Raw genomic sequence first — 22797 nt, 5'->3', positions numbered from 1 at the left:
CTAATCCTGAGACACTTGAGACAAAGTCGAAAGAAACTCGTAATTGCATGCGTAGTGTCCGTGTATGTGCTATGCTGTACAAAATGCAGCTCGAAAGCAAGAAGGAAAGCGAAGAACTCAAAAAAAGAAAACAAGGTGCGACGATAAATCGTAGAAACATACCCGTTAATACATGATAGGTGCGTTAGTCAGAACGATAGTCCAGTACATTATGAAACGTTTCTGGTACCCGTGCTGTATGAACTGAATGTCCCCATCCAGCTAACCTAAATCCCATACCCCGTACTGTTACAACCGGTTACCAAACCCAACCCACATAAAAATACACCAGTAAAAAATAGGAGAAACGTCTAGTTCTAGACCCGTGAAGAAACAAAGCATGTCGAGCTGAATATGAAGCAAGAGAAAATGATTAACGAAAGGCAATGGAGGCATAGAGATGAGGGCGCTTTGGCCAATGTCACATCGCGACGACACTGGTGCTTTCTGGCGTCTGCCTTTTCCCTTGTGGCGTGGTATCCCCTTCCTCTAGCTCCTTCCGACTCCCACTCTTACTCTCAGGCCTATGCAACCACCCTCCATCCTCCCAATTATACCCCATCCTATACATGTCCCTCTTCCTCTGATCAGGATCCAACACACCTTTTAAGATCGTGTTAAGCCTCTTAAAATCAATCGGCTTCAGTATCCACCCATCCATCCCGTGTTCCGCCAACTCATCCCTCTGACTCTCTTTCAACGACGCCGACACCGCAAAGATCGGGATACGACCATCGTTGAGCTTGCAAGACGGCCGGGATGGCATGGACGGCTGCGGCTCGACTTGGCGGATCTGCTCGGTTGCTTCAAAGCCATTCAGGATTGGCATTCTGGGTGGTTCGGGCGGTCAGTCAATGAGGCGAAAAAAGAGTAGGAGAGAACGCACTGTATGTCCATGAAAATTACATCGAATGCTTGGTCGCGCTTCACCATATCCAAACCTTCTTGACCATTAGTGGTATTGACCACAGTGTGCCCCTTCATCGTCAGCCGTTTTGCCAGGATAACCCTATTGATGTCATTGTCCTGTAAACCTTCAGGTCAACCAGAGCGACCCAAGTAGGCTGCTGGGTCAACCTACCTCGACAATGAGAACTCGAAGCTTTGGCGATTCTGGCTGGGAGGGTGGCGGGGCATCCACTTGCGGTGATGGAGACGAGACGAACACCTTCCGGTGCTCCCTTTCAGCGGGGGGCGATCGTAGAGGCGCAGGTCCCGATCCACTTGCAAACGCGGCGGCTGCCTTCTCGAAGTTGTCAATCTTGACCGGTCGAACAGGATACTTGGATCCTGTAACGGGGAATGTACCAGGTGCGTGACGAGACCCTGAACTGCCATTGGAGCCATTCCGTCGAGGCGGCGGTCCTTCGGTGATGTCGTCCACTAGCTTGTTGGATGCAAGCACGTCCACCAGTGTGTCAATGTCATTGGAGTGGCCGCTTCCGGCTCCTGGAGAGCCTGCACTCCGAGCAAGGGACGAGCGCCCAGACGATCGTTGAGAGGACCCTTCCGATTGGTTGTATTCGGAATCGACGCGGTTCGAAAGGGAGAGTGGAATTAAGAACGAGAACCGGCTGCCTTCGTCCACGACAGAGTCGACCCGTAGTTGGCCTCCTAGCTGTTCGACTATCCGTGCCACGACGGCCAAGCCGAGTCCTACGCCAGCATCAGTGTTGCTCTTGCCTTCTGTAGACTCTACTTGTTCGAATTCGCGGAAGATGCTTTCAAGTTTGACAGATTCGATACCACACCCTGTGTCGGCGACCACAATCTCCACGACGATTTGATCCTCATCTCGAAGACCTTCAGGCTCGCAGAACGTCGTACACGTGACGGTGATAGATCCTTTCGCCGTGTATTTCACTAGCAGAGACGGTTTAGGTCACTGAAAGTCAAACTGATGGGCCGAAAACTGCACTCACAAGCATTCGCAGTCAAGTTCTGGACGACAGTTTTGATCTTCTTGGAATCACCGATGACGGTGCAAGGACTGCTTTGAAGTTCCAGAGTAAAGTTCAGGCCACGACGGTCCGCCTCAGCCTTGTAAACGTAGGTCGCCTCCTCAATCGCCGAATGGATGTTGAAAGGTTCATAGAATGATGTTTCGTTGCCACTCTCGATGCGGGTGAGGTCTAGCAGGTCATTGATCGTGAAGAGGAGGCTCTAAAAGGAGAGTTAGCCAGTGATAAGAACATGAACGTATTCCCTCACCTTTGAAGCAGCATGTGAGCGGCTCAGGTTCTCTCTTGTCTCCTGGTCCAGAGATCCATTGAGGGCCATCTCGAGATAGCTGTGTTTTTCGTCAGATACCAATTGTAAGCTGAGTGGGCAAGGGACTCACTTGATTATGTGGTTCAACGGCGTTCGCACTGTGGCATCAGTTAGACACCGCAGTTCTTGATACTGGTGACGACTGACCTTCATGGCTCGCATTGTTCAGGATGAGATTTGCCAATTTAGTACTCTGCATCGCCGTTTGCTTCTGCCTCCACACTTCGATGAACTAGAACGACAAAGGTAAAGACAAGATTACACATCACACTCCCATTGCTCTCACCTTGCCATAGACGAGAGCTAACACTCCGGCTGTCTCCAGCTGCTCGTCGTTCCAGGCCCTGCACCTTCCGGCTACAGTCTCCGACCATATCTTGAAAGACTTGCGAGGCTCGAGGGACGGCGCGTTTTGTCCTTCTTTGAGAGGCTTGCCAGCCCAGTTCACATGGCGAGGCTGGCCACGACGCAAGAAGGCAATGAAATCGCCTCCACCCCGGGAGAGGGGAACATAGAGCAATCCAGCGATGACCTCCAGCCCTGAGAAGAGTTGAGTATATTGGCGTAATGCTAGGCGCGAGTGTACCAACCTGTCGTCAACTTCAGATCTGGGTAGTCTGCGATGACAGACTGCGAGGCTTGAATGGTGCTGATCGAGCATTAGAACAAAGTCAAAAAATTGGAGGCTAAAGAGCCTTACTCGAACTGCTTGAGTCGCAGATACTCGGCAACGACCAGGATCTCCTGACCGTGCTGGTTCGGGCCAAGGATTTTGGCCCCTTCACCGATCACCAGGATACCAAAATCAGCATCGAAAAGACCTAGAAGATCATCAGCGTTGCTGACGATATATCCAGTCTGCACGGTAAAGGAAGGAATCAGACGGCGTGCTCAGAATCCAAATAGAAGCTACTGACCGGATGCTGCTCCGAGGTAATAGTGTTGACCTAGACCCAGTCCGAAACGAAACATTTTAAATGGCGAAACCAAGCCACACAAAGCCACACACCAGCTTCCTCGTATGCAACCTCTGCGCATAACTCAGCCGCTCGATGTTCCTCGAGATCGACTGGCTTAGAAGACGCAATATTTGACGGACTGGGAAAGAAACGCGCATCCCATAATTTCCATAAGTGTGACAAGCCACCAAACCCCACAACTGATCAAAAGCCATGATAGATATGGACATCGATGCGCGTACTCCCATGTTTTCCAGATCTGAGGGCTCGTCTTAGCGGGGGATGCAATACAAACCAAAGGCATACATTTGACGTGGATAGGACTCATAGCCCGCAAATAACAATGTGTCATGTCCTGTGATTCCATGAGAGGCCTGGATTCAGCGATGCGGCTCACTGGGATGAAAGGGAACTCACAAGCGGGGTATCGAGGTCCTCCTTTGCCCTGCAGACGATGCGGGCAGTTGGTTGCGCCCGGTCATACAGAAGCCGGACTTTGTCTAGAGGAGAGTGTCAGTGTCACCACTATCATCATAACTGAAATGCACTCACTGACGGCATATAGGGCCCTTGCCTATTACACAGGACATGTTAATACAACAAGAAGACTGGTATGACACAGGACACGCACCTGAGCTGGAATATCACCAGAAGGGAAATGCAAACCCTTAAATAAATCATGCGACTGTGCCCAATCTACAAGCTCCGCCACGACCTCCCCATTCCACATCTCGTCAAACTGATAGATCATAACCCTATGAAACTGTGTCAAGTCTTTTATGACACCCACAACAATCTTCAAAAAGGTGTCAAGGTCAGGCGCAGCCCCAATCTGCTCGTTAATCTGCGCCATAACTGCAAAGACGTCCATCATGCCTACAGCGCCACCCCGTTCGTTGGGCGGTCTGTTCCGTCCCTTTCGATCGCGGCGGGTACCAGTTTGAGGAGTTGAGGATGACGCAGGACGAGACATGCGCCTCAGCCTCTCCAACGCTGGGATTGGTTTAGAGTAACTAGTGGTACTCTCGAGTATGTTCGACGCAGATGGCAGCCAACTTTCCTCGCCTTCAATGCCGCTGGGTTTGGACTTGTCCGATATGCCCGACGGAGTTCCAACGCTGGTTCCAGAACTGGTGTGGCCGGATGCGGGGGAGGACTTCCCCCCCTGTAAACAGCGGTTCCGAAGCGCCGGACGAAGTACTTGGGGAAGATACTGCGGAAGCATCCATCGGCGGGTAAAGTGGATTCAACTTGTCGCGCTCCAGTTCGAATTCGATGATGATTAGCCCTGGATTAATAGAGTCTGGCGCACTGAACCCTTCTGCACGGTGGGCTGCACACCAACAAGTCCACGTCCGCCGTCCATCGACAGCGTCGGGATCACCGGGAAGCGCTGACCCAGGTGCTCCCCAGCCAGAAAGGCGGAAGACATGAGGGGAGTTGCTATCGTCGTCTGCTGTAGTGTCCGGTTCAGTGAGGAAATGAATGTTGTCCCACAAAACATCGACTTGGTGGTCTGGCAGTGCATCGCTGAAGCATTCCAGGGAGAAAAGGTATTTGGGTGGGAGTCCAAGCATCTCGGTCGCATTCTGCCAACCAACAAAGTAAATAAGTAAATGCCCATAGAACAAACCCTACACAACGCTATCGCTCTCACCTCGGAGACTTGTCGAACGAGCAAAACATCTTCCAGGTCGTCCAACGCAATGAGCACCCCAAATCCTTGTACCGCACCAGGAGTCCGGATGGGCTGTGGATTAAATAATATCAGCGATTGAGTCCAGTGCCCCAAAATCTGGGGTGACAACAGCACCGAGCATACCTCATCTTCACACCGCTGGAGCTTCCCTTCACGACCCATAATAACATGATGCCCATCCTCTGTTTCCACATGTTCAAACTGAACAGTCATATGGTGTTCTCCCGAGCTAATGCTCAACCGACTGGAATGTGAATCGTCATGCTCTCCGCTTGAGGAATAAGGTTGAGAGGCCGTTTGCAGAAGGGGGCTGGAAGTGAACTCGTGGCTTCTCGACGACCCTTTCTTTCCCCTCTTCGAGGTTTTTCGCCTATGGTCTGAGCTACCCGGGTTCGAGGAATGAGTTGAACGCCTGCCTGAACCAGAGCCTGGCCAGTAGGGAGAACGTGAAGTACCGCGGGATGAGTCATCTTCAGTGTTCTCTTTCGAAGGCGGTAAAGAAGGGAGATGGACGATGCCAGTCTCGGAAAGGTTGAACGGCAGATATTCTGAAGGTTCCGGCTCCTCTTCCTTGACATCGTCTACTGGGTTGAGTCCAGGTGTTATGAGTTGATCAGACGGTGGCGGGTTGGACTCTTCTTGGTTGGAAGGTTTTGATTGTGATTCAGTCGATGGTAGAGAATCAGATTCCGCTGCCATGGGTGGGAAGTACCCTATCTCAGGAGCTGTGTTGGTCGGTGTGACAGTGGGCATCGGCGGGGTGGCGAATGGGAGGATAGCCGCAGTCGCAGCAAGGGCGTCTGCTGCCAACAACGGCAAGGGAACGTCTGGAACAACCTCTGGCTCCTCTGTATAGGCATAGTCGGTCGCACTCAAAGACGAAACCACCGGGGATTGAGGCGCAGAGCTATCGCTTGCCCTTGATTCTGGACTTGTGGGTGCGACGGTCGAAAATCGTCGGGGAGTTGTCTGCTCGCCTGCGGGGTAATGGTAATAATTTGTGTTCTTCCGACGTTTCTTCTGCTTTTTGGGAGTGTCGGGTGCCTTGACTTGCCGCGGAGGAGCGTCATCGTCATTCGAGGGGCTGTTTATTGAAGAAAATGTATTTGACCGTCGTCTGATCGCGGCGGGAGGGGGTTCTCCAGCGACCTGAGGTGAGTGTCCTGCACTGGGAGTGCTGAAATAGCCTGTTTTGGTTGAAGTAGTCCCGCTAGTTCCCTCAACTTTGCTCTCGTCGGCCGCCTCCTGCGCACGCTGGCCTGGAGAGGGCGCCAATTCTGCACTTTGGTGATGATCGACATGGAATAGGGATCCAGAATCGATATCGCTAAGCGACCTTCTCCTTTCTGCCTTGCTCGATGATTCTGATGATGTCGACGACGAAGCCTGTTCAATTGCAGGTTGGATCTTGCCAGTGAGCAGGGTCTTTACAGGATATACGAAGGAAGAGGAAGACGGTGGTGGGGCCAGCTGAGGGATTCGCGGATCGTTGGCATCTGGTTTTGATTTGCCGAATGGCATTCAAGCTTCGAGGGGAGGCCGTGTACGATAAAAAAGACGGAGGATGATAAAATCCACAGGCAACAAGCAAACAGCCAATTCTCGTGCGAACACCAAAGGGCCAAAGTCACAGTGCTGATGAGCTTTGCATGACGTCATTCTCTCTGGCGTCGATCCACATGAAAGCTACATTAACCTCTATTACATATGTACAGCCAGCCATGAAGCAAATCAGAAAGAGTTTAGAATCTAAACTTCTTCTTGATGATATCTTGTAATCCTTCCTGAATTCCAACGAGATTGTGTGATCCAACATGACTCTTCACAAGCAAAACTGTTCGTCCATCTTGTTTAAACTCATCCACTCGTCCGAATCTAGGAATTGGCGTCGATGTAATCAAGGCTTCTCGCTTGGCCAACCTGGCTTGTAGGGTATCGGAATACTCTTCCCATTCCGAGGGACTCAACATCTTGCCGAGTTCGGGGGTCGAGACGTCAGGAAGGTAAGGTTCCATGAAGGCTTGGAAAAGAATGTCTGAATGGGAGTCAGGGATCTCCCAGTCGTTCTCCGCATGTGCAATGAGCACATCGGCCGTAATGTTCTAGGTTTAGACCGCAGGTCGTCAGGCGCTGTATGGTGGCGGGCAGGCAAAGAAACACTCACAGGAACTGCACCCAGCGAATCAAACTTGTGCACAAGGGCCCACGTCACAATCTCTTTTAAAGGACAGAATCAGTCACGAAACCGCCAAAGACCCTGGATCTGCGGCACTTACGGGCGGCGCCAGGGATAGCATAAAGGGGTTTGATTAAAGGAATGAAGCCGAAGAGATGATAGTTCTGCAGAAGCTCGCCCATGCTCACGAATGGCTGAAATAAGGTCAAGCTTTGTTTGGCAATCGCTAGGGCATTGGAAGTTGTCAACTTACTGACATCAGAACGACCCCTCGTGGCTTGATACCCTCAGCCCCGAGCTGAGCACCCAACTGAGATCCAACCCCAGTTCCCAAACTGTGCCCCATAACCAAGATATCGTCGCTTCGAACACCCTGATCCACCAGCCAATCGAACGCTGCTCGCGCATCGGTGACCAGCCCTGATTCAGAAGGAACCCCGGTGCTTTCTGCATAACCTCGGTAGTCGATTGCGAGAACGTTGGCGCCCAATCTGGCAGTAAGAGCTTGATACTGAGCTACTCTCATACTGGCGGCGCGAGTAGCGGCGTTGCCATGGAGGTAGAGAATTGTGGGTCGTGCTTTGAGAGCTGGAGCGACGTGTTCGGATACGTTGGTAGGAATGGAGGGCAGGCTCTGGTAGTACTCTTCAGATAGCAGAAACCATGCACCAATGGACTCTTTGTCTGGCGTCTGGATAAGGAAATTAAGGGTCTTGTTGGCTTGGGACACTGTCAGGAATGGTGGGCACGGGCGTGAACACAGATGAGCTTACGAGCTAGGCCATAGCTCTCAGGAGAGTCAAAGTCTGCACCGAATGGGACCCTGACGGCATTGAGGTATAGCATACTGGGGGGCGCAATAAGTATTCCCTGTCTCCAAGAGATCGTATGGTCTACTCACTGCCTCTGGAAAAAAGGAATGCACAAGACGACCACTAGGGAGAGGTAGCATATCCCAAAGCCAACGGAGAACTTCTGAAAGCGCCAAAACCAATCCACAACAGGAGGCATGGTTGCGGATATGAAGAGAGGATGAGCGCTGCTGAAAACCGGGGTAACGATAACGTCAACGTTGCCGACTTGCCATCATTCCGCCCGCCCTTATTAGACGCCCAGCTCGCATCCGAGGTGTGCCAAGAGCTTGTCGCCAGGGAACCCATTCCCCGCTGAGTCTGGTTCACGGCTGTTCAAGGCGATTCAGACGACAACGTAGGCTCAACTCATTGCGTCGAGACTAGACAATAATCATTGTTCGTCAGGGTGTTGCCCGACTTTAGACGCCCGCCTTTGGTCCAGCCTGCAAATTTCTCGCCTGCGAGCGCGCGCCAAGTAGCAATGCTTTGTCAAAAACACGGCAAGTGTAACACCCGTTGCAAAGTCAGGCTCTGCACGGAATGAAACTGTTTGCTCATGTTTCCTCCTTCAAGCCCCCACTCTGGTTTCCGTTCCGGGCGTGGCAAAAAAGGGGCAAACGGGCAAGAGGGTATATAAAATCCAGCCTAGGTTAAACAACTCTTGCACATCGTCCACCACATTCCCTGGGCACGTCGCAGGTCCCAGCGAGCGATCCATGTTTGCTCATCGTCGCAAATAGCGTCCTGGACCATTGTTTTACGAACTCGACACGTCAAATTCTCTCTAATCGTCCCTGCTTCTTGCTATACTAGACGTCCAACATCACTTTAACGACCTCACCGACGAAATCATGGACACAATAGAGGAACACAATACGACAGCTCAAGAGCAACAACGACCCAGCGACACGAAAGAAGGCAGGGCACAAACGGTCAAGCACAAGGAGGGTGTAACGATCGCCCCCACCTCATCCCGGGTCTCATCCCCCGCACATCTCCATAGTCGCCCGCTTAGATGGCTCATCAGCCTCGGCTCGGGAATTAGAAACGATGTCAGAGCAAGAGCACCCTGGTATCTCAGTGACTGGAAAGACGCTTGGAACTATAGAATCGTCCCTGCGACAGCCCTGATCTTCTTTGCAAAGTACGTGCAATTCCTTCATCTACACCACCCAGACTGCTGACATTGGCCGCTCAGTGTACTACCAGGAATCGCATTCTCGCTAGATTTGATTGAAACGACAGATCAATATGGCGTGGCGGAGGTCCTCTTGGCCTCGTTTATGGCTGCGTTCGTCTTCTCAGTCTTTGGTGCCCAGCCACTCACCATCTCTGGTGTAACTGGTACGTGGCATTCCCACTCTTCGGCCTTAACTCGCTAATCGTCACGTAAAGGACCTATCACTGTATTCAACAAGGTCATCTACGACATTATAGAGAGAGAAGAAAGCCCTCCGGTCTACCTTCACTTTATCGGATGGGTCTACCTCTGGGCAGCGATCATCCACTGGATAACCGCTATCTTGAACTGTATGTTCAATCCATGGTCTCTTTCTTGCTCTCATCTGACTTGCTTTTCAGGGTGCAATTTCTTGAAATACGTCACTCTTTTCTCATGCGACACCTTTGGCTTCTATGTTGCCTGGGTCTACCTCCATCACGGAATCCAGGTTTTAACCCGCCAATTCCCCTCCGACGCCGCTGATCCGTCAGAACAAGGTGCCCTTGTAAGCATCATCCTCGCGCTTCTAATGGTCTTCTGCTCCTTCTCCTTCCAAGTCGTTTCTAAAGCTCCTCTGTTCCATCGACACGTCCGACGATTCCTTGAAGACTATGGGATGCCCATCTCCCTTGTCGCTGCTTCAGCCATGGCCTACTGGGGACGATTCAACTTTGCAAACCCAACCACTCTCCCTGTCGGCCGAGCGTTCATGCCCGCCGCGGATCGAGAATGGCTCGTCAAGTTTTGGCAACTGGAAGGTAAATGGGTCGGAATTGCCCTTCCTTTCGGAATCATCCTTTGGATACTATTCTTCTTCGATCACAATGTCTCTGTGAGTTCAATGCTTTCTCTACAGAAATCGCCCCTTCTCAATGTTCCTTCCACAGTCCCTCATGGCCCAAGGTTCTCAATTCCCCCTCCGCAAGCCCCCAGGGTTCCACTGGGACTTCTTCCTACTCGGAGTAACCACCTTTATCTCGGGCCTGCTCGGCCTCCCCGCTCCAAACGGCCTAATCCCACAAGCCCCAATCCACACCACTTCTCTCCTTGTCAAGGGCCGCTCCCCCAAACACAAGCACGCCAAAGACGAAGAAGCGGGTGGCATGGGCATTGTCTCACCAGCGTCTCAAGGGGCGAGCCAAACTGTCACCGCCGTTGGATCCCTTAGAGGATCGCTCCGCGAAGAAGATGTGAAGGAAGAAGAAGAATATGGATATGAGGATGTGCCCATTGCTGTTGTAGAGCAGCGGGTCTCGAATTTGGCTCAGGGTTCGCTTTGCCTTGTCCTTTTGACGGGCCCGTTCTTGCATGTATTGAACCTCATTCCCAGGGGTGCGTATCCACGTCCAGTGACACTCCGTCGTAACTAATGCGTATGGTTGTACCAGGTGTCCTCGCTGGTCTCTTGTCAGTCATTTCCCTTTTTATCCGTCACTGCATAGATTAACCGAGTATTCACAGCTGGTACATGGGCGCAGACGCCCTTTATTCCAACGGGATGACCAAAAAGATCTTCTACCTCCTTCGAGACAAAGAACTCACCTCTCCGAGAGACCCACTGCGCAAGGTCCGCAAGTCGAGGATCTGGCTATTCGTCGCTATCCAGTTGATAGGATTTGGAGGAACCTTTGCTATCACTCAGACTATTGGTCCGTTTCTTGCATCTTTAGGTGGATGTGTGCACGATAAGCTGATCTATCTGTAGCTGCGGTTGGCTTCCCTGTCGTAATCATGCTTCTCCTGCCTGTTCGCATCTGGCTCATTCCTCGCCTCTCCTTTACGAGCGAGGAGTTGGCTATCCTCGATGGACCCACCGCATCACCATTCGTGAGTCAAACCGGCATCCCTGGTTCTTACAATGCTGACAGCAAGCCTTAGACAATGGAATCTGTTGGAGGGTCGTTTTAATCGACGCCCTTAACTAAATGCTATTGAAAAATCTATACCCATCCTACATGCACATTACTATCTCTTCAAGCTATCCCCTCTAGTTAATCTAATCTAATAGGTCTCTGGAGTCCTATAGACACCAACGATCTCTTGACAGAATAACATTCGGTCTGCTACCGTGTGTGGACTTAACTTGAAGCTCAAAATCTGAATCCTGAAGTTCGCTGTATTCGAAGAAATTGGATGGAAGCAATCATCTCAGAAGTCAAACTGCTCCCTCTCATTGTGATAACCCATCATATCGTCGTAGTCAGAATCCTCGTGCCACTCGTCTTGGACGGGGTCAATCATCTCTGCAAAGAGAAGCGAGACATGGAAGACGCACCACTATCATCTTCCTCATCAGGGTAATCATTCTTATAATAGTCCTCGTCTAGGGGGGTGTCAGGGATGAAACAGGGTGTAGATTTTAAGGACATAACGTACCATTGGAATCCTCGTCTGCCTCATCTTCCTCCTCAGATTGGTCCGAATCTGAAGAATATGAATCCGTGTTGGGGGCAGGAAAACCGGACCTGCACGTAGATTCGACAGTTAGGGTCTTACTTGGCGGATTGGAATGGCAATGGACTCACAATGTTCCGACGTTAGCGATCTCGTTCCACTCTGCAAGCGTTGCAGGGCGATGATAGAACACGTCCCACACATAGTCCCCCTCGGTATCTGGTGATTTCATTGCGCTGTCGACCATTAGGTTGGGTTGCTGGGTTTGTGGTCGAACATCCACCTCGTTCACTGCAACAGATGTAAGAAGACGTTTGGGAACAAATTGACAACACGCACACTTCAAGTAGTCGGAGAGCATGGACTGGAATTTCTCCATTTCTGGATCCAAATCAGGCGTCTCGGCTGGGGTAGCCAGGACGGCGTCATACATCTTGAAATCTGAGCATGGCTGCTGTGTATCGTTGTTCTGTGACGCCGAGACTACAGGTCTAGGATGACGTTTTTCTTAGAATGGTCTCTCCTCGCCGAAAGTCAACCATGACATACGGGCTGCTCTTCTGTGGTGATAGCGGAGGGTCCGTCTCGATGATAGTGTACCGCCTGTCGTTTCTATTCAGCAGAGGCGAACGTCGATCAGGGGCTTGTGCTTTCCAGTCTGCATGTAGCGTCTTCTCTCGTGCAAGGCGGGGAATCTTTTCCTAGCGGTGGCGATGAATACTAGGAACCTCCTAGAAACATATCCTGACTCACCTCGAGCAGCTCCTTCTGTGCCTTTTCGCTATTCCACACCGTGTCTTCTACAGTTTGCACATACTGAAACACGCCAGGCCCCCCTTTCGTCTTCTTCCTTCTGCTCTTGGATTCAACGACTGAAATGCACGTGTATATCCTCAGCGTTCGCTCCGGCGATGGACATTGATTAGGGACACACCCAGGGCGTCGAGAGGCTCCTCGTCTCTTCTCCGCTTTATTCTCAGAATTGCGTATGCAGGTTCTGCTATATGGTGAGGTTGTTGAGCTAGTGTGTCCATGGCGGTGGTCATCGTGTGTGGCAATGCTGGCGAAGCAGTCGTGGTGGTTGTCGACAAGCGAGTAGTTCCTGCAAATAGTTCCTCCATCGGATGGGTCAATGCAAGTCAATGACATCGCCCGCCATGACTTCACAGCACGTGAAAGCTGTGGCTGTGTATGATCCCATCACTCCCCCGCATTCCAAGCTCGATCGATGGTAAGTTCTGTGCGGCGGGTTCGAACCCTTCCACAGGCGCTCATCTTTTCTTCCAGAACCCTCCGGCAGTCAGGATGATCGGACGCCCAGCGGAGTTCGTGGCCGCCTCGTTCCATCACTTCTTGCTCTTCCTATCGACGACATGAGTTGGAATTCTCTGAACTCAACGAGGTGGATTTACCTGGGGTAGTTGAGGTAGATTGCGCAACTGAGGGACAAATCGACAATGTGGAGGCGAACATGATAGTAGTGATAAGGTAGAATCAGTTGCCACCAACTGTGAGGGTCCATTACTCTGTGTAGAAGATGATAATCAGTGTGCTGGTATTCTTTGGGTGTTCAGGAAGCGCAACGGTACCTGAAGGTCCTGCTCAAAAGGTGATAATAATTTCCCGGTTAACATACAAGTTGATGCTCACCTGGTTGCTTATGTCCTGCCTAAGCCCGGGGGGTCAGGTGGAAGTCGCTCTAGCCTGATGTAGACAGACATTTCAACAATGGGCCGCGAGGATATTCGATTCAAGGCTGTGCGTTCGAACTTGGTAGATTTTCAGGCCATAGTAGTACTCTGTTGATCCCAATCTGCCAAAGCAGGGTTCGAATTCAGGGAAAACCAGACAGCACGTGTCCTTTTCAACCCTCGGATAGACGTTGATCGGAAGCTGGAGGTTTGGGAAAGTTCTGCATCCATTCCGCAAGCCACTCAGACCGCTCCAACTTGTCGGACGGTCAGGCAACTGAAATAGATTCCATTCATCGGCCACCATTGTTTTGTGTACAGACCGACAGAGCTGTTTAGGGCTTAGTAGCAACGCTCTATTGCCTTCCAATGTTTCCTTCCCTGCTGTTATTACGACCAGCGATGGTCTTGACCTCCATTCGTACTAGCGTTGCGGACCCCCCATTCATTGATCTGGCTCTCAGGTGCTGCAATATCTCTTGAAGTGGAGTTAAGGAATAAAGTTTCAAGCACTTCTGAGAACTATTCCTGTCTACAGACTACGAAGGTCTCGATACATATCACGGGAAGACCTACGACGTGCGTATTTGGCGCCGGAACCATTCCGTATTCAGCGGTTATCCCCAGGGACTTTGGTCGCTCCCTGATAATAGGGGAGGTCAGAGTAAAGATTATGGACGGAATCTATGTACCTCGAATCCACACAAAAAATCCATCAACAATGCGCTTTCTACCCTGTCCATCTTTAATCTGCGCTACTTTGACCTCCCCTAATCATACAGCCGACCGCTCGATTGCTAGAGAAGGTCCGCAACAAGCCCCCTTGATAACAGGGTAATACATAGCTATAGCCCGCCATTTAGTCCCACAACCCGACGATGCGCCATCAAGATCGCGCTGCAGTGACCACTGACATTTCCTTTACCAGCCCACACTAAGTAATAGCAAATGTCACAGTTCCCGGTCATAAGAGGAAATTAATCCCTAATAGTGATTTTATGCCCGCCGTCAATTCAACGCCAAATGCTATTCAATGTCATGATCAGCGACGTACGGCGGCGTTGACAGGCCAACCCCCTTCCTCCGCCTCGAGGTGTGACCAGATTCCGTTTGATCAAGCCGCCGCAAAAGCAACCGAGCATCAAGAAAAGCCAGAGCCCATTCGACTGCTAATGAAACATGAACCGTATCGCTGCTATGCTAACATGCGCCCACCCCTCGCCTCACCGCCGGGCAAACCGCGCGCACGAGACAATCTCCTTCACCATCGGAATTTAACCATTCGTAAGTAGCAGTGGAGGCGCCCAGATTTTTTTTTTTTTGTTTCCGGATCACCACAGCGTTGATGTATGTAGTGTAGTGTACAGTCGAGATAAAAGCTCTCCATTGTGCACAAGACCAGGAAAAAGATGATCAAGGTGGTACACACTTTCTGCACCACAATCAAAGATCTGTAGAAATGGGCGGTCACGCAGTGCGCTTCATCTAGAGCTTGGCGCAATGGGTTGGGTACCAGCGATGATCAGAAGCACAACTTGAATCAAGGCTGAAGTCAAGAAAAATCCCCAACCCCCTCGTGAGCTATGGCATTCAAATGGCTCGCACTCACGGCGTTCGCCTTGCCCCGAACGGTGCCTTCCTGTGAATGGTCGTAGTTGATATGATCCATGTGCACTGCGCGGTGATAGCAGGAAACGAAGGCTGCGCAGATAGCCAGTGGTTAAACGTATTCCTCTAAGAGGCCGAAGAGGGAACTGTCGGTGAAAGACAATGGTTCGCATCAAAAGCCATAATGAAAGAACCACGGAAGTGTCCAACACCATCACGGAAAGGTCGTCGAAAGGCACACGGCAGTGGGAATTAGGGTGTCGTTTGCGTCGAAATGCCTGAAGGTGACATCGAACTCGTCGGACGGCTGACATCAGTTTATGGAAAGCGAACCAGCTTGACTTGGATCAGGCCTGGTTGTCGGAAGCAATAGTGGCGAGACCTTAGGCGTGTCTTGACTCTAAACCTCCAGCGCGATCCAGAAAGTACAACCCGAGAATCTGGTAGATTGCAGTTGGAACGAGAATGGCTGAATTAAGGGACCTCTTCTGGTGCGAACGGTGAGGGGGAAGGAGGCGAAGTAAGAGAGCGAGATCATCGTCCATCTCTCAAGGATTCGAGCGAAAGAGCTCTGTCGTAGATTCCTGTGCAGTCAAAGCAAGAAGGCCAGCCGGATTGTAAGCGTACTTCAGCGCCTTGAGGAAGTCTCGTCTGACGTGAATCAACCAAACCCCATGTCAATCCGCCTTGACACACGCTTAGCTCCGAATCGACACTAAATTATGTCTGTCACGAACCATCAAGAACACAGGACCAGGCGATCTGGGGAGGAACTTCATATTCCCTTGTGACGACACCGGCCGCCAATGTTTCTAGAACAAGTGTATCGTCAGAATTCAAGTTCACTTTTGGGAGAGATAAGGTTTACGTTAAGTCGACGGAAGCAGATGCCCATAAGTCTGATACACTCCACACCTTGAACATAAGCGTCGAAGACACTTTAGCAGTAACCGTCACGGTACTGTCGCAAATCGGGAACGCTTGGTAGGCCATGTACTGAATGTATATTGCCGAAGACACCCAATGGAAGCCACGGGAGATACGAAGAAGGCCAATGAACGGTGTACGTATCGCCGGCTCTGGAGCACACATGGCCAAGTTGGGTCAAAATTCCATTGTCACAAAACGAGATGGCAAGTTGCGAAGGCTGGTCATGGCGCACAAGAGAAGCAGGCGCTAAGCGGGCCGCAATCTCGATTCTCCAACGAGAACAAAGCGGTGAGGTGTGAGAGCGTGATGATTGGCGATGAGTCCGCGATGCTGTACGAAATTCCCCCAATAGGTGGGGCGATTGGTGGATCAGGAAGGCGTTGAATCAGGTGGTGCTTCCATGGTTGGCTGAAGATAGGAGGTGACCACTCTTGCCGTATCGGGAGCCATACCTCTCCGAGCACCCTGCGTCCGTCGCGTTAGTGGAGGGTGCTGGAGCCAGAGAGTTGCCAACAGGATATCTCCTTCCCGATCTTGACAGTCACTTGGTCCACATGAAAGACAGCGACTTTTCCTGAGGTCAGGGCCTTGTGATACTTCTCCTCAAGAAACGGTAACAGGGTATTGGGGAAGCGAGGGATGGTAGGGAAGTCGAGGGGGCTGGCGGTCCGAGCGGCGGACTTGCGTTCGTGATCCAGGGGCGATGGTATGTCCAACAATGCCCAACCAATGGACGCATGGAATCGCGGGCTTTCGTAGTATTCCTTCTGGCGGAAGGACTTCATAACTGACGTCAATGAGCTGGCCAAAGTTCGCAGCTATCAGAAGAGAATGTGAGTAAAAATGTGGCTCAGAGTATGAGTTTCCTCACGTTGTGATGCCCCGCACCAACTTCCAGAACCAGAAAAGTGCGAGTTTTCTCATCATTGGTCAACTCCGAGAAAGCAGCGAAGGAGATGGCAAATCTAGAAGCACCCCGTTACTGAGTACACAGAAGTCGCGCGGACAGATGGGAGAGCTCCTACGGCGATTGTTCCTTTGCTATGTTCCTGACGGACCGTTTGAATTCCTCGCGTTGATGAGCTCGGAGAAACACAGGACGGGACAGTGACACGTGAAGGTCGCTGTACCCTGTGTCGAAGGCTACCAGCTCGTGCAATGTGGGTACCAGTTCTTTTGCATCGCGAAGAACCTCCTTGAGTAACTTGTAAAGTGTTGGGTTCCCTTTCAAACTCAGGGAAACGTACACATGGGCTGCGAACTGCCCCTCGACATGCGGCGTTGTTCGTATACGACCTTGGTGAAGTGCAGGGTCATCTTTGTGTATTGGACCAGATATACTCTCGGAAAGAGCAGGCAGCTTCCTAAAAGAAGAAATTTCTCAAACACGGTTTACCGCACGGTGTGGCAAGACTTACTTTCTTTTGGCTGGCGGTTCAGGTTTAGTCGCAACAATCTTCTGTTCATCGTGCTCTTCTTCTTCTGAGCTCGAATAGTCAGCTAAAAGGCCAATCTGTCGCTTCATACAGGATACTCGAGACTGAATCTGCCACCCGTAGTGATTCGAGGAAGAAAGCGGGCACAAACCCTAACCCCTTTCGCGCTTAAACCCATCACGCTGTTATCTTATCTTGGAGTTGGGAGTGGAACGAGCTTGACTCATTCTGCTGAAGCTCTTGAACTTCAACAACAATGAACGTCCAATTCATTAACAAGGGTGCTTCTCAAGGCGACAGTAGTCCGCAAACTCATTCTCATGACGGAGGAGCCACATCCCATTCTCATGGCCACGGTCTGAACGAACACGGACACACCCATGAACACTTGGAGCATCCCGGTACCGTACTTGGCTTGACCAATTGCTTATCTATTGGAAAAGCTAACAGAGCCCTGTAGGAAAGTATGCCGAGCGAGACCTTCCAGATTACTCGTCCCGTAACTTTGAAGAACGCGGATTCACGGTTGGAATTGGAGGGTGCGTGCATTTGTTCCGCTCGTACCACATCCCAGTCATTAACCTGAATTCAATAGCCCTGTTGGATCAGGAAAAACTGCATTAGCTCTCGCACTTTGTCAGAAGCTAAGAGACTCTTACAACATTGGTGCGTAGCTCGACGAGCTCCATGAACAAGTCGATTGAAGTAGGTATCCCTACCCTCAGCTACCGTGACCAACGACATCTTCACCAAAGAGGACCAGGAGTTTTTGATCAAGAACAAAGCTTTACCGCCGTCCCGAATTCTGGCCATTGAAACCGGAGGATGCCCCCATGCTGCGATCCGTGAGGACATCAGTGCCAACATGGGTGCTCTTGAAACCCTTCAAGCAAAGTTCAATTGTCAGATCCTTTTCGTAGAGAGCGGGGGAGATAACCTCGCCGCTAACTACTCTCGGGAGTTGGCAGACTACATCATATATGTGATTGACGTCTCGGTAACCTATTTTCTTATGTTTCTACTCGTGTTCTTTAATCTAATAACCGGTCAATCCAGGGCGGGGACAAGATCCCTCGGAAAGGTGGTCCTGGGATCTCTCAGTCTGACTTGCTCGTGGTCAACAAGGCAAGCAGAATCAGCTTTCGAGCGTATGACGCCCAGCTAATACTACGAGCTGCAGATTGATCTCGCCCCTTACGTCGGCGCTTCCTTGGAGGTCATGGAGCGCGATTCCAAACTCATGCGTGGAGAGGGGCCGACTGTGTTCACCAGCATGAAAGAAGACAAGGGAATAGACGATGTCGTATCGCTGATTCTCGCTGCTTGGAAATCGGCTGGTAGCCCAGGGAAACCTGGCCCTGTTGGTAATTAAAATGTCCAAACACGTTTCCGTCCGATTGAATTACGTTGGTATAATCACCAAGCGAAAGTTGAAGCTGTTGTGGCAGGTTGTGGCCACTGAAGCCGTTTGTGTGCAAAGTACACACCTGTCAATCGACGACGTCAATGGCGTTATCTGTCAGCGCTTCACCGTCGATCCTCGTCATCGGCGTCCACCAGTTCAACGACAGCTTGATCCAACTGGCTCGATGCACGATCCGCCAGCTCACTTGTGAAGGACGATTAGCATCCGTTCTTCTACCTTGATTTGAACTGCCTCGTGGAACACTTGGTTCAACTCGTCTTTTGCCTCGAGGTGTTCATCTGTGTTCATGACTTTCTTTATCCTATGATCCTCCTATTCCCATTGTATAGCGCTTTTTGGACGTAACCATTCATCACAAAAAAGCCTCACGCTGTTCGGTTCGCAGTGTTCCCCGTTAGTTGTTTCGCGAGCGAGTTAGCTGCTTGCGATGTTCTCTCTGGTTAACTTGGAGGGAATAGACCCTCACAAGACTTGCTCGGGAATCGGCGTTCCTGACAATACATGGTGCCTGTTCCACCTTTTGCTTCTAGCGCAGGTACCAACAGAAAGCAGTAGAATTCACTTCAAATTTCGCTTCCCGGGTATTATGCAAGTTGCCAGATTTTGGTTGACGAGTCTGAGGTACCGCCATGACGTCGGGATGTGTCGGGGGATGGTCGGCTCCTGCGCTCTCAATGGCACGGAAGCGGACTTTCGCTGCAAAAACCAGTCCTCTTGAGTCCAGCAACCTAACCGGTGTACCCTTGGTCCCAGGAGAGTTAGGGAAGCTGGGGACCTTATGCATACGGACGATGGATCCAACGCATTAACAGCAAGCCCGTTGCCTCTGCCCTAGACCGGGATGATTCAAAGAAATGGCCTCTGCGAAATCCCGATTTTGTGAACATGGGGAAAAAGGAGGTCGGCTAGGTCAGATGGTCTGGGGAGCGATATCATGTATCATGAACTCAGAGTTGGTACTTACAGTCATTTGCATGATGGTTCGAACACCCGAAAAAAAAAAAACGGTCACGTGCCCGCGGAGGCCCTTGCCAAACACACAAGATAACGCAGCGATAAGCGTTGAGAGATAGCTCTTCGTCGTACCACATTGTTCTCCCGCTATACTGCATGCCATCCCCAATTTCGGATGATACTAGACGTATGCTATGGTCTTGAAAGAGGAATTCAAGGAAAGAGCCAAATAATTAATCTTAAAGCTGACCCTAATCAGACCCTGAATTTGTCGTGGAATAACAGCCTTATGATGCCATGCAAGGGCATTATACGTGTCTATTTTCATCTGTGCTCTTCATTAGCTACCCTGGTATTCAAACATATCGTTTATCCTATCCAGAAAGCTCTCTTTGTCGAGGGGATACGCAGCAGAGTTTCCCCCTATTCATATTTCGGGAGCATTGGCTAGGGCCCGAAAACTCGGACAGGCTTATCTTGTGTGTTTGGCAAGGGCCTCCGCGGGCACGTGACCGTTTTTTTTTTTTTCGGGTGTTCGAACCATCATGCAAATGACTGTAATGTACACGCGAGGAGCGAGTGCTGTCGGACTGAGCCGAATCCGGCAGGCCATTCAAGCCTTGAATCGGGAAATCCGTTCGGAAAGTTTTTACGAACATGTCATATCGCCTCATCGCAGCTGCGCAGGCGATGGGAATAAGCACGACTGAAGAATCAGACTAGGACCCATGACTCAGGAATACACCGACCACCCGACGTCGGCCCAAGGACCCACAAGGTTCTGTGCATCGCGGCACCTCCTATTTTATGTCGTTCGAAATCGTCGGTTCATCTATAGGATAAGTAGGCAACGCTATGCCCGCTCTGAAGCATTGGCATCACCAAGTCAATTGGGATGATAGACTCGATATCGCGGTGTGATCGAGCTTGACAGCCTTGACAACAAATGACTTTTCCTGTCTATGAAGCGATCAGTGCTATGCACCCAACTAGTTCCGGCGATAATCAACTTCGAGGTCTGTAAACTCATCCAGCGCATCGCCGCAAGAGGGCCATTTTTCTTTCTTTTCGTCACACTTTCCTTATTCTGTAATAATCACGTTTTGCTTCCGTCTGGCATGCACCGGTGGCGGAACTGAGTCGGTCCATTTGATCCGACCATCGAAACGCCCGCGCACATTTCCGACCCTACCACCATATTTGTTTTAGCCTCGAACCTCGCTTCCTTTTGCACTCGATGAACAGAAATGCACGGGTTGAGAGGTTATCCCCGCCAGAATCAGGATCATACTATGGCGCGTAGGTTACCGTGTTCGAACCTTGAAATCGCGATGCGTACACGAGGGTGTGGAGGACGTACTTCAGCATCAAATCAACCCATTCTTCTTTGCTTGCGCGACTTGGAACGGTTTGTGTGATAACCCTATTCTTACGCATTGATCAGGTAGCCCATGGGAGGTCCTAACAACCTATGTAGGGAAGCGGCGGTGGCGCCATTGTCTCTGTTACATTGGTCCATTCCTCGCGGAAACTTCCTGATACTAGCCCGTCCGGAACGGCCTCAACGAATGCCTACACGCGACATCCCTGGCCTCAGGTTGTAGACTAAGAGGCGAACTATTCGATCTACTTTTACACTTCCGTCAGAAAATCCCTAATTATATTTGCAGTGGACCGTAGAGGATGGGCAGACACAGAATCTTGAACTCGTCGCGGAGTTAATCGCTCTTTCCTTTTTTGTATCAGTTTGGGCTCAATTTCCTGAAGTTCGCTCGGCATCTCAAATTGGAAATGCGAACCAGCTGGTCCCTTCGGCGTTTGCCATTCACTGTTTCCTTTCGATTTTCTGATTGCTCTGTTCGTTCCGTACTTTCGTGCCTACTCAACCTTTTTGCCTGGCTTGTTTTCCACCGGGTTTCACTGCGATAACTGGGGTTGGTGACTGGCTTCCTTGTGATACAGACGACGTGGACGAGTCGCCTAAGAGCGATTGCTCAAGGACGTTGTCAGACAATGACTTCGCCGCACGTTCCAAAGCTCAACTAGGTCGGATGACTCCAGGGCCACTAGCGCCAGGAGACACTACATTGCTTTGCCTGGGCCGAACTACTTATCTGGAACTTCAGGCAGCTCCATCAGGAAACTCTGCTCATATGCCCCACCGTACTATCATCTCCATGATGTGATTCAGAGACACCCATTGTCGAAGTCTTCACACTGCGTCTCCTTTGAAGGTCTCGATACGCATGAAGGTCGCTTTGAACTATGTTAGACTGTCCTCGCTCGTCCGAAACCGCAGGTCTGCCTCCGTAGCGGAGGTACTAGGGCAGAAAAGACGCGTCTTGTCATGGGACACGTTCATCGACGATGTTTACCCTGTGTTACTCGACTTCTTGGACCTTAATTCTCCGAGTTGCGTGCCTGACCCTCGTCACGCCTTTTCCGACGGGCTGAATCAGTTCTTCTCTTCCATGGGCCGAGTCGTTACCCTTCAATGCCATTTGCATTCCCTGCATTGCGATAATGCATTCATGGATGAGAACACGGAACCTATCTCCGAATCAATTTACAGAGGCTCCATCGCAGAGGCGGAATCAAAATTGCTTATCTCGAAAGCTGGAAACAGCATGGGGTTGGCGAAAACATGCCCACATCCTAGATGGCGATCAGAAACGCGATGGTGAATGGCCTTTCTTTCCCAAGTAGCAAACGGGAAACCTGACACAGAGCCCGTGGGGAACCTGACCATTTCGGGCTCAAGTCTGGGTGGAGTACACTGATCCAGTGTCCGAGGCTTTGCAAAGCGCCCGACACCACGATCATTTCCTGCCCGAAACTTCTTTTGTGCCTCAAAAAGTCCTCCGCCGCGGTAACAATGTTCGTTGGTCGTGTGGCCTTAATCGTGGCCCCAGAACTGTTACGATTAATGATCTCGCTGCGTATCACAACTCTATAACTTCACCCAAAACTCTTGCTCACATGGTTAAAGGGAGCGCGTATTGGGGTAACTCCCACCCTATCGGCAGGCGGAAGACAGAAGACTGCGTGCCACCGCGAAGGCAGGCCCTTTTCTTTTTCCGTAGGGGCGATGTTCGCCTCGAGTTGCCTGAAGTCCAACAGAATTCGCAGCCGCCGCAT

General features: G+C 50.9%; 7 protein-coding genes across 7 annotated transcripts; 2 read left to right on the top strand and 5 right to left on the bottom strand.

Annotated features, from left to right (window-relative positions):
• Positions 1-528: 528 nt before the first annotated feature.
• CC1G_02967 (atypical/HisK protein kinase) lies at positions 529-6269 on the bottom strand (the record flags this gene model as incomplete). The annotated part of the gene is made up of 21 exons (XM_001835827.2): positions 529-602; positions 643-869; positions 926-1065; positions 1121-1902; positions 1962-2202; positions 2251-2329; positions 2381-2408; positions 2458-2542; positions 2597-2850; positions 2901-2959; positions 3011-3131; positions 3228-3257; positions 3320-3408; positions 3512-3624; positions 3687-3769; positions 3822-3843; positions 3901-4482; positions 4582-4725; positions 4927-5019; positions 5092-6117; positions 6222-6269. 21 exons carry the CDS (start codon positions 6267-6269, stop codon positions 529-531), a joined length of 4320 nt encoding a protein of 1439 aa, XP_001835879.2.
• Positions 6270-6710: 441 nt separating this feature from the next.
• Positions 6711-7990, bottom strand: CC1G_02966 (abhydrolase domain containing 12; the record flags this gene model as incomplete). Its single annotated transcript, XM_001835826.2, has 5 exons — positions 6711-7070; positions 7133-7185; positions 7245-7338; positions 7398-7873; positions 7918-7990. The coding sequence occupies 5 exons, from the start codon at positions 7988-7990 to the stop codon at positions 6711-6713; spliced, it is 1056 nt and encodes a 351-aa protein (XP_001835878.2).
• A 564-nt stretch (positions 7991-8554) lies between these two features.
• CC1G_02965 (anion exchange family protein) lies at positions 8555-11098 on the top strand (the record flags this gene model as incomplete). The annotated part of the gene is made up of 9 exons (XM_001835825.2): positions 8555-8627; positions 8812-9142; positions 9197-9342; positions 9394-9528; positions 9580-10052; positions 10108-10552; positions 10609-10627; positions 10682-10869; positions 10926-11098. The coding sequence occupies 9 exons, from the start codon at positions 8555-8557 to the stop codon at positions 11096-11098; spliced, it is 1983 nt and encodes a 660-aa protein (XP_001835877.2).
• Positions 11099-11368: 270 nt separating this feature from the next.
• On the bottom strand, positions 11369-12660 carry CC1G_02964 (hypothetical protein; the record flags this gene model as incomplete). The annotated part of the gene is made up of 8 exons (XM_001835824.1): positions 11369-11442; positions 11496-11543; positions 11597-11685; positions 11746-11905; positions 11954-12105; positions 12164-12315; positions 12368-12486; positions 12549-12660. The coding sequence occupies 8 exons, from the start codon at positions 12658-12660 to the stop codon at positions 11369-11371; spliced, it is 906 nt and encodes a 301-aa protein (XP_001835876.1).
• Positions 12661-16228: 3568 nt separating this feature from the next.
• On the bottom strand, positions 16229-17368 carry CC1G_15014 (hypothetical protein; the record flags this gene model as incomplete). The annotated part of the gene is made up of 5 exons (XM_002910637.1): positions 16229-16308; positions 16358-16661; positions 16715-16808; positions 16869-17207; positions 17262-17368. 5 exons carry the CDS (start codon positions 17366-17368, stop codon positions 16229-16231), a joined length of 924 nt encoding a protein of 307 aa, XP_002910683.1.
• Positions 17369-17535: 167 nt separating this feature from the next.
• Positions 17536-18651, top strand: CC1G_02963 (urease accessory protein ureG; the record flags this gene model as incomplete). Its single annotated transcript, XM_001835823.2, has 6 exons — positions 17536-17680; positions 17740-17818; positions 17875-17945; positions 18005-18276; positions 18336-18395; positions 18460-18651. The coding sequence occupies 6 exons, from the start codon at positions 17536-17538 to the stop codon at positions 18649-18651; spliced, it is 819 nt and encodes a 272-aa protein (XP_001835875.2).
• Positions 18652-19263: 612 nt separating this feature from the next.
• CC1G_15013 (hypothetical protein) lies at positions 19264-19681 on the bottom strand (the record flags this gene model as incomplete). The annotated part of the gene is made up of 2 exons (XM_002910636.1): positions 19264-19401; positions 19670-19681. 2 exons carry the CDS (start codon positions 19679-19681, stop codon positions 19264-19266), a joined length of 150 nt encoding a protein of 49 aa, XP_002910682.1.
• Between the last annotated feature and the right edge of the window lie 3116 nt (positions 19682-22797).

Source organism: Coprinopsis cinerea (genome assembly GCF_000182895.1).
Source record: "Coprinopsis cinerea okayama7#130 chromosome 8 map unlocalized cont3.8, whole genome shotgun sequence".
In the NCBI taxonomy this organism is placed as follows: Eukaryota; Fungi; Basidiomycota; class Agaricomycetes; order Agaricales; family Psathyrellaceae; genus Coprinopsis; species Coprinopsis cinerea.
Note: the sequence above shows the minus strand (reverse complement) of the source record. Positions and strands in the feature narration are given on the sequence as shown.